Source organism: Xenopus laevis, chromosome 8L (genome assembly GCF_017654675.1).
Source record: "Xenopus laevis strain J_2021 chromosome 8L, Xenopus_laevis_v10.1, whole genome shotgun sequence".
NCBI lineage: Eukaryota > Metazoa > Chordata > Amphibia > Anura > Pipidae > Xenopus > Xenopus laevis.
Genome location: NC_054385.1, coordinates 129,208,353 through 129,219,368, shown reverse-complemented (window position 1 = coordinate 129,219,368; position 11,016 = coordinate 129,208,353). Strand labels below are relative to the sequence as shown.

Sequence of the window (11,016 nt, the reverse complement as noted above, 5' to 3'; positions counted from 1 at the left end):
CGTGTGCCTCTACCCTTACTCTTGTATATCGGGACACCTAAAGTGGTCCTTTTGATTCACCCAGGCAGCTATGTCTCGTTTCTTGGGTTCCATTGTAATTGAGCTAGTTCAAGGTTTGCCCAGTAGGTGGCAGTATGATTTTGTTTAAAGTTATATAACTCCATGTGCTCAGGATCTTTCCTGGGACGTCACCTCTCTGAGAGGTTGTTAAAGGCCCAGGGTTACCATGGTCAAGATTAAGAAAGGTTATTTATTGATAGTAAGGTTTATCATAGTCTCTCTAGGAGTAAGAGGAAGGTCAGGGAAGATAGTGAGCAACTTCCGCTCCAACGAGGAGAAATAATGTAGTTAGGACTCCGGGGCGTGTGAACCACTGGTTGAGGGATCTCAGTGGGTGAGTTGAGGACCAGGTAGGTGGCCAAGATACATGACCCCAGGCTGAGGATCCTAAAGCACAGTGTTCTAGTCTCTGGGAGGAGTCACCTCAGGAGTGTGGTAACCTATGTGTTGCTTATTTCACCTCTGGCAGGGATTCTGCTACTATTATATTGTATTACATCAAAGTGCTGTAAGTTCCTTCCTTTGAACTATTTTGATGCAAGAAACCTCTCTGTGACCGGATCCTTTGCTGCCCCGAGGAACACGCAAGGTCCCGGGAGTTTCCAAGGTACTAGTGAGTCAGTGTCACATTACAAGTAGCAGTATTCCTGTCCACACACTAAAAGTCACACAGCTAAAGCACACTCATGGGTGTGTTACATTTATATTCTGTACTGGCCTCTCATCCCTATACTTATACAGTTCTTCTTGCTGTCATCAGTGGAAATAACAACTTTCAAAACAAGCAACTACATCTAGATTTTTATATTTATTCATATTAATATGTCAAGATTAGTTTATTCAATTAAATAAGGCATCCATCTCAGTTATACATGACGTTACTATAGTGCATATAGTTATTATAGTTCCTATGACATCATTATGATTATCTCCTGATGACATCATATTCAATAAAGGAGCTGGTCAGCTGCTCATACAATGGTTCCGGCTTCTTTTGTTGCTCATTCCGATCATTCTGGGTTCGGAGTTTCTTTCTCTGCTTCTCTGTCTGCTGTAATATGAATAAAACAAGAATATTCTCTATGAAACACAAGGATTTTTAAGGGAGGGTGTGCCATGATATGATTATTTGATACTGTGCACAAACTGATATTCTAAAATAATCTGCAAGTTGTTTTTATTTTTTCATTCTTTGAGGATTTTGAATGATTTAGCAGTCTGTTCTGGATTGGAATTAAACCTGGTCTGGTTGTTATGGTCCCACTTACCCCAGTAACTAGACATTGATTTAAATGACACTAGAGGGAAAGATCTATATAAGAAGGTGTGAATAACAAGATTCATAATAATGGACTTCTTTCTTTTCTTCGTATTCCATGAGATGCCATCTAAGACTTCTATTGATGAAAAGATGAGATGTGGGATATAAATGATATATATATATAATACGTGTGCTTGGTAAATGGCACCTGATTGGAGTACCTTGAACCTCCCATTGTATCCAGTTCCACCTTAAACTCAACCAACCCCAATCCCTTACAGATACTTTATATCCATGGAATAGGAACCTGGGGCTGGATGCTCTGTGCTCCCATTTCTTCTACTACATTCTGGTTCTCGTAGTCTGGAACAGAAAGAATTGTTTCAGCAGTGGAAATGAACCTTCATCAGTGTTGAACTCGGGAGCCTTGGTCCCACCTGAGGACACCTGTTACTTTCAGACACTAGATCCAACTTCTACTCACCCGGACTCTTCCTCCTCTTTCTCCAAAAGCACCATATAAAGCCCAATATCAGGGGTAAAGCCGTCAGTCCCATGAGATAATAGATGTATCCACCAGGATGGTTTAGATCCTTGTCTGAAGAGTTGGAGACGAAATAATGATTGTCCTAAAAGGACATTGTGGATGTACAAAGCAAAGAGCACGACAACAATTAAATAACAAGGGGAATGGAAGTTCTCGGACATAAAGGGCTGGCTGAGTTGGGATATTTTTAATCTGCAGACGAGGAACTTCATTGAGGATATGATAACTCTGCACAGCTATATAAATAGGAAGCTTCTCCATTTCTTTTCAGAGGAACCAAGAATATTTCTTGAGGAAAAAAAGAAGGTGTTTGGTTTTAATGTGTCTCTATAGAGACAAGAAGCTGGAATGGCAGATATAATAGATCAGTATCATGACAAGATTGTATCAAGTTAAATATAGGACAACTGGTATTAATAATAATAAGTCAATTTGGAACCAGGGAGTGCAAATTCCAGGCAGGTAAGTCTGTATATTATTATATCTACTGCTTTAAAGTTAATTTTACATTAGTCACCTTTATAGCAGATATGGGTGAGAGTGAGACTCTTGGAGGCGTTGCTGATGGGATTGTGTGCAGTACAGGTGAATCTGATACATTATACACATGGAGAGTGGGGCCTGTCCTGTCTGTATGACTCCAGCTAATGGTCACATCCCGTTCATTTACTGTGCAGCTTAATATCACGTTACAGCTCTCACTCCTATTGTGATGCATCTGTATATCCTCAGCCACCAGGGATTCTACATGGAAAAGACAATGAGTAAAACAACATTTAACAGCTTTTGTCTGTCCCAATAGCAAAATGTTCAAGTTATTTAGGCTCTGTGGGGCAACAAAAAGGCTTTGGGGGTGTAACAGACAAACACTCAGGTTGGGAGTGTCCCACTCATAAAACTTATGCCTCACATGGACCTAAAAGGGAAAATCTTTCCCCTCTTAATACTTTAACCATAACCAAAACTAAGATCCCAGAACCCTAAAATCATACCTTGAAGGTTTCTCTCCTACCATTAACGTTGTTACTAGTACCAATGTACAGCAGCCTCCCTTTTTCTTCTTCGCCATGTTTGGCTTTCTAACTGTCACCCAACCAACTGCCTCATCATCCTGCAACTGATTCCCACCCTTAGTACTACCTGCCCCAGCCTGGCCCTGTTACCCTCATGCTTATATATCCAACAACCCTACAGAATCAAACTCCAAATTGGTTCTATTTATACAGTCTGCTGAGGTGCAACTTATCAACTGAGAAAGAAATAATTATAATATTGCTGCTATAAACCCTTTAACCCCGAAAAATCCTGTTAAACCTGACTAGGGTTGCCACCTCACCCCTTTAATTCATGGCCCCATATAGAATCTGCATCCTACATGGCTAATTAGCAATTCATTTAGATGCATTTTAATCAGTTTAGTCTGCAGAATTCATCTCAAGTTCTTGCTACATTAGAATGTAGATTGTGGATTCAATACAGTATGTGGCTGGTATTAAAAGAGTAAAGGTGGCCATACACAGGCAGATAAAGCTGCCGATATCATTCGTTTGGACCAATTTGACAGCTTATCTGCCCGTGTATGGGGGCTTCCGACAGGTCTTCATGATCAATATCTGGCTACGATATAGATCGGGAAGGTTTGATTTCTAACCAACCGACCCGTCGGAGCCGCTTGGCGTATCGTAATTCGAACGTTCAAATTACCCCCGATATAGCCATGCCGTAAGTGGCATATTGGGGAAAGATCCGCTCGTTTGGCGTATGGCCCATCTGGGGGGGGGATTATACATTTAGACAACAACATTTTATGAACTGTAACACTTGGAATTTTAAGATTTTATAAGCAAAGTACTACTCCTTTGTTCCTTGTAACTACAGTTATACACGCGCAAGTTAGTGAGCAGGAACCCAACTGCCATTTTGAAAAAAATGGGAAATGTAGGAAACACCCATAAATAAGTTTCTCCCGTCCTGTTACACACAGCCCAGATAATCAGCTTCCCACCCAGTCACTTTCAAGTAAGTCCAACCCTTTCTATGGGTCCAACTTTCCACCAATAGTTGTGATACATGAAGTTGGACATTTAGTACAATACAGACTTACTGTAGACCCTGAGACTGTAGAAGTGAGAGCAGTCTGACTTGGAGACCTCCGCTCTGTAGATACCTTGGTCCTTTTTGGTGAGATGAGTGAAGATTAAGGAACCATCATTGGTGCTGCTCACTCTCCCCTTGTACTGATAGTCTCTGATATTGATACTGGAGTTTGGTTTTGTTTCAGCAAATGTAATTGTGCTGGTACCATTGACAAGAACCCAAGCAATAGCTCTGCCTCCTGTTGCATTTACATGTAGAGTTGCAGTTTCTCCCTCTTTTCCATTGATATTTCTCAGGGGCCCACAGGGACCTGAATACGCACAGTCTGATAACACAAATATACTATAAATGTATTTCATACACAGATCTGATGTACCAATGATAACATAAGTGAAATGTGAGAATAGACAAGTATTTATACTTATTCCAACAATACATTTATGTAGCACAACATGGAAATAATACAGGTTAAAAATGTATTTCTTGAACACACAACCTTGTTTAGCAATTACAGCTCAGTAAAGATGAGTAATAAAGATTTTTTAATTTTTTAAACATTTGAATGCTCTATAAGTTTGGCAAACCCTAGGACTGGGGTTACCTTGGTAAGAGACCATTCCACAATTTCCTTTTTTCGTTTTGATTTTTCACTATTTACTTTTTCACTTTTGACCTTCATCAAGAAATGGAGCCACACACCATTATATCTATACGGTTATATCAGTAAAGGCAAGCTTGCATTCTCCTGCTGTGCTCATTTAGTGTAGTATTCAGATTTTTTTTAATTATACGTTGGACAGCAAGCAGCACACAGCTTCCACTCATTAAAAAAAAACAAAAATATAAAATTACCTGTGACTCTTCATATAATTATTGCATGAAAGGATTCTTCTATATTCTTTATGATTTCTGTTCCTGATACACACACACACACTGACACACACTCACACTGACACACACTCACACTGACACACACACACACTGACACACACACACACTGACACACACTCACTCACACACACACAGACATAGATCTGTTGCACAACTCAGAGAGTTATGGAGAGAATAAAGGAGAGAATAAGGGAGAGAATAAGGGAGAGAATAAAGGTGGGAATAAGGGAGAGAACTTACATGGGAGCAGAGTGAGGACAAACAACTTCCAGTAACCAAGAGACATTTTCCTTCTGAGCTTATAACAATATCTGTCACTGCTTTGCTGGACTCCATCTGCCCACTTCCTTCCCTGCACCTTCCCATCATGCACTGGGCTTTCTCGCTCTTCATACCACAAAGAGGTCGCCCGTGTTAACACTTTGCAAGGCAGTGAGTAGAGCTGCTCGATGTTGTGACATTCAGCAAAGAGAAACTGGTGAATATACAGTATTTATAGGAAGTGCATTGGGACCCCTGGTTATCATTGTCCACTCTCTGGCCATTTCCTAATAGGCTTATGTTTGTATATAGAGTAAAAGGAGGGAGTGCTCTCACTGATCTGTAGAAGCAGAGGCTTTCACAGGATTTAAACCAGTTTTATCAAACAAGCAAAAGGTGAAAAGGCACCAAAAAGCTTATTGTAGTGTCCTCCTATCTATTAATATATATGTATAGTGATCATGTAATGTAATGCTTTCTTATCCAGCAAGTCTTTATAGCTAACATCCTTCATTCACCTTTGAATTAACTGTTAGTATGATGCAGAGAGGGATATTCTGAGACAATTTGCAATTGCTTTTCATTTTTTATTATTTGTGGTTTTTGAGTTATTTAGCTTTTTATTCAGCAGCTCTCCAGTTTGCAATTTCAGCCATCTGGTTGCTAGAGTCCAAATACCCCTAGCAACCATGCATTGATTTAAATAAAAGGACTGGAATATGAATAGGAGAGGCCTGAATAGAAAGATGAGTAATAGAAAGTAGCAATAACAATAAATGTGTAGCCTTACAGAGCATTTGTTTTTTTTTTTTTTACAACGGGGGTCAGGGAAAGAGTCAGAAGAAAAAGGCAAATAATAAAAAAAATATTAAAAAATAAATAATGAAGACCAGTTGAAAAGTTGCTTAGAATTAGCCATTCTATGCAATACTAAACGTTAACTTAAAGGTGAACTACTTAAAGGTATAGGACTGGCCAGATATGGGATGACATTGACATAGTTAGCGGCTTAAATATATTGCAATATATGGACAAACAATCCCTGTTTTGTTTAAAGGGTAAGGCATTTTTCAGTAGCAGTAGCACAAAATGTCTCTGTCTTAAATATATTGATAATGGTTTGAGTGCAGAGGACTCTTGTATTTGTCTGTATGTATTTTGGTGTCACAGCCTCATGGTTTAGAATTCAGTGGTGAGCACAACTTTCCCTTTTATACTTCCATCATGTCCTTTTTTTCTGGTTCAACTCTATTAGTTCTTGTAACACCAGGGGCAGATGAGAATAACTAGAGGTTAGTGGACTTTGCAGAAGAAGCACATTTCAGTAGATATTCTCTCTGACCCTCTATAGTGCTGCGTAATACAGAATAGTTGTTTCTGCTCTGTCCTTCTCTCCTCCCTTCATCTTCTGCCCTTTCTTTCCTTCCCCATTCAAGTTTCTCTTTCACTTTATACATTACCTTCCTCTTTCTATTCAACTCCCGACTCCTCTCTGCTCTCTTCTCACCATCTGATTGGCTACAGGCTGGCCCTGCTGCACTTATTATTACATACTCATTAGTTTGAGTAATATTGATTGGCTGCAGGTTGGCAATATTATAATAATCAGACTCACTATAGTTTGGCCTGGTCCTGTTAATATCCAGCTGTTGGAATGGTTGCACATAAGTTTGGCATTATGGATATTCTAATGTCTTCATTGGCCACCACTGGGCAAGTCTTGCAAATGTTCTAATGTTCTGATTGGCACATGGTTGTTCAGTAAAAATTCCAATGTTCTAACTGGAGGAGGATTAGCAATAGGTTGCAAAGGGTTAGACATTTAGGGTAGGGGCAGGAAGATTCGGGGAGGTTTAGTCGCCCAGCAACTAATCGCCACTTCTTTGGGTGACTAATCTCCCCGAAAAGCCTTCCCCCTGCCTTCCCACCGGCTACAATGAAGAATCGCCAGCGACATGGCACTAGCGGTGCTTAGTTTTCCAAAGTCGCCCAAGGGTTCCTCGTGAGGCAACTTCAGCGAATTCGGAAAACAAAGTGCCACAAATGTTATGCAACACACAAGGTCCCGGGAGTTTCCAAGGTACTAGTGGGTCAGTGTCACATTACAAGTAGCAGTATTCCTGTCCACACACTAAAAGTCACACAGCTAAAGCCCACTCATGGGTGTGTTACATTTATATTCTGTACTGGCCTCTCATCCCTATACTTATACAGTTCTTCTGGCGGCGCCCATGGCCGCCACGTGGCCATGGGCGCCGCCATTTTGGGAGCGAACGCCGGCAGGGAAGGACGCGCCGCCCGGAGCTCCTGGACCTGCTCCGGGCGGCGACACAGTCAGTCACAGACAGTCCTGCTGGGGCCGCGGAAGGAGCGTATCTACGTATGACCCGCGTATAAGCCGAGGTTGAGTTTTTCAGCACATTTTGGGTGCTGAAAAACTCGGCTTATACGCGAGTATATACGGTTATGATTGTCCTAAAAGGACATTGTGGATGTACAAAGCAAAGAGCACGACAACAATTAAATAACAAGGGGAATGGAAGTTCTCGGACATAAAGGGCTGGCTGAGTTGGGATATTTTTAATCTGCAGACGAGAAACTTTATTGAGGATATGATAACTTTGCACAGATATATAAATAGGAAGCTTCTCCATTTCTTTTCAGAGGAACCAATGATATCTCTTGAGAAAAAAAGGTGTTTGGTTTTAATGATGTGTCTCTATAGAGAAAAGAAGCTGGAATGGCAGATATAATAGATCAGTATCATGACAAGATTGTATCAAGTTAAATATAGGACAACTGGTATTAATAATAATAAGTCAATTTGGAACCAGGGAGTGCAAATTCCAGGCAGGTAAGTCTGTATATTATTATATCTACTGCTTTAAAGTTAATTTTACATTAGTCACCATTGTAGCAGATATGGGTGAGAGTGAGACTCTTGGAGGCGTTGCTGATGGGATTGTGTGCAGTACAGGTATAGACACCTGCATCTGATACATTATACACATGGAGAGTGGGGCCTGTCCTGTCTGTATGACTCCAGCTAATGGTCACATCCCGTTCATTTACTGTGCAGCTTAATATCACGTTACAGCTCTCACTCCTATTGTGATGCATCTGTATATCCTCAGCCACCAGGGATTCTACATGGAAAAGACAATGAGTAAAACAACATTTAAAGGGCATGTAAAGGCAAAAAAACTACAATCCCATTTTTACTTTCTTTAATGAAAAAGAAACTTATCTCCAATATACTTTCATTAAAAAATGTGTACCGTTTTTTTTTTTTCTTCCCCATGTTTAGCTTTCTAACTGTCACCCAACCAACCGCCTCATCATCCTGCAACTGATTCCCACCCTTAGTACTACCTGCCCCAGCCTGGGCCTGTTACCCTCATGCTTATATATCCAACAACCCTACAGAATCAAACTCTAAATTGGTTCTATTTATATAGTTTCTGAGGTGCAACTTATCAACTGAGAAAGAAATAATTATAATATTGCTGCTATAAACCCTTTAACCCCGTAAAAACCTGACTAGGGTTGCCACCTCACCCGTTTAATTCATGGCCCCATATAGAATCTGCATCCTACATGGCTAATTAGCAATTCATTTAGATGCACATTAATCAGTTTAGTCTGCAGAATTCATCTCAAGCTCTTGCTACATTAGAATGTAGATTGTGGATTCAATACAGTATGTGGCTGGTATTAAAAGGGTAAAGGTGGCCATACACTGGCAGATAAAGCTGCCGATATCAGTCGTTTGGACCAATTTGACAGCTTATCTGCCCGTGTATGGGGGCTTCCGACGGGTCTTCCCGATTGATATCTGGCTACGATATAGATCGGGAAGGTTTGATTTTTAACCGACCGACCCGTCGGAGCCCCTTGGTGTATCGTAATTCGAACGTTAGAATCACCCCCGATATAGCCATGCCGTTAGTGGCGTATCAGGGAAAGATCCGCTTGTTTAGCGTATGGCCAGCTATAGGTGGCAACCTTATACCTCACCTGGGGGGGGATTATACATTTAGACAACAACATTTTATGAACTGTAACACTTGGAATTTTAAGATTTTATAAGCAAAGTACTACTCCTTTGTTCCTTGTAACTACAGTAATACACTCACCAGTTAGTGAGCAGGAACCCAACTGCCATTTTGAAAAAAAGGGAAATGTAGGAAACACCCACAAATAAGTTTCTCCCGTCCTGTTACACACAGCCCAGATAATCATCTTCCCACCCAGTCACTTTCAAGTAAGTCCAACCCTTTCTATGGGTCCAACTTTCCACCAATAGTTGTGATACATGAAGTTGGACATTTAGTACAATACAGACTTACTGTAGACCCTGAGACTGTAGAAGTGAGAGCAGTCTGACTTGGAGACGTCTGCTTTGTAGATACCTTGGTCCTTTTTGGTGAGATGAGTGAAGATTAAGGAACCATCATTGGTGCTGCTCACTCTCCCCTTGTACTGATAGTCTCTGATATTGATACTGGAGTTTGGTTTTGTTTCAGCAAATGTATTTGTGCTGTTACCACTGACAAGAACCCAAACAATATATCTGCCTCCTGTTGCATTTACATGTAGAGTTGCAGTTTCTCCCTCTTTTCCACTGATATTTCTCAGGGGCCCACAGGGACCTGAATACACACTGTCTGATAACACAAATATACTATAAATGTATTTTATACACAGATCTGATGTACCATTGATAACATAAGTGAAATGTGAGAATAAGTATTTATACTTATTCCAATGAAAGCAATACATTTATGTAGCACAACATGGAAATAATTCAGGTTCAAAATGTATTTCTTGAACACACAACCTTGTTTAGCAATTACAGCTCAGTAAAGATGAGTAATAAAGATTTTTTAAACATTTGAATGCTCTATACGTAGGGATGGGCAAATTTTTTCGCCTTGTTTTGCTGAAAAAATGACACCCATAGACTTGTTTTACGTTGTGCGTAAAATATAAGTTTGGCAAACCCTAGGACTGGGGTTACCTTGGTAAGAGACTATTCCATAATTTCCTTTTTTCTTTTTGATTTTTCACTATTTACTTTTTCACTTTTGACCTTCGTCAAGAAATGGAACCACACACCATTATATCTATACGGTTATATCAGTAAAGGCAAGCTTGCATTCTCCTGCTGTGCTCATTTAGTGTAGTATTCAGATTTTTTTTAATTATACGTTGGACAGCAAGCAACACATAACTTCCACTCATTACAAAAACACAAAAATATTAAATTACCTGTGACTCTTCATATAATTATTGCATGAAAGGATTCTTCTATTTCTTTATGATTTCTGTTCCTGATACTCACACTGACACACACTCACTTACACACACACAGACATAGATCTGTTGCACAACTCAGAGAGTTATGGAGAGAATAAAGGAGAGAATAAGGGAGAGAATAAAGGCGAGAATAAGGGAGAGAACTTACATGGGAGCAGAGTGAGGACTATCAGCTTCCAGTAACCAAGAGACATTTTCCTTCTGAGCTTATAACAATATCTGTCACTGCTTTGCTTGACTAGATCTGCCCACTTCCTTCCCTGCACCTTCCCATCATGCACTGGGCTTTCTCATTCTTCAGACCACAAAGTGTTTGTGCATAATTACACTTGGTTATGCACCGGCCCTGCAGATGTGTGAGATACAGGATAACCTAAAGCTTTAAAGCCAATCAAATCACTCTCTGATATGAGCAAAAACTTCCAAACAATGAGTCCAAAAAGCCTATAAATCAGTTTTTTTTAATAATGTGGTGGCTCTAGAAGGTCAGCAGTGGGTAATACTGGCAATTTGTGCCTTGCTGTGTTACTCCCACAAATGCTTTTGTCTCAATGTATTTTCTTTTTATATAAGTAATGAA

At 40.1% G+C, this 11,016-nt stretch overlaps 1 protein-coding gene and 1 pseudogene across 2 annotated transcripts; both read right to left on the bottom strand.

Annotated features, from left to right (window-relative positions):
- Window positions 1-821: 821 nt before the first annotated feature.
- On the bottom strand, window positions 822-5,684 carry LOC121397235 (annotated as a pseudogene).
- A 1,871-nt stretch (window positions 5,685-7,555) lies between these two features.
- LOC121397234 (SLAM family member 5-like) lies at window positions 7,556-10,767 on the bottom strand. 2 transcript variants are annotated; one of them, XM_041573681.1, is made up of 3 exons: window positions 10,585-10,767; window positions 9,467-9,784; window positions 7,556-8,263 (listed from the first exon to the last, which is right to left on the bottom strand). In XM_041573681.1, exons 1-3 carry the CDS (start codon window positions 10,628-10,630, stop codon window positions 8,019-8,021), a joined length of 609 nt encoding a protein of 202 aa, XP_041429615.1. In that variant the 5' UTR covers window positions 10,631-10,767; the 3' UTR covers window positions 7,556-8,018. The 2 variants fall into 2 exon arrangements, with proteins under 2 accessions (XP_041429615.1, XP_041429614.1); XM_041573680.1 differs by lacking the exon at window positions 10,585-10,767 and having other exon boundaries at window positions 9,467-10,569.
- Between the last annotated feature and the right edge of the window lie 249 nt (window positions 10,768-11,016).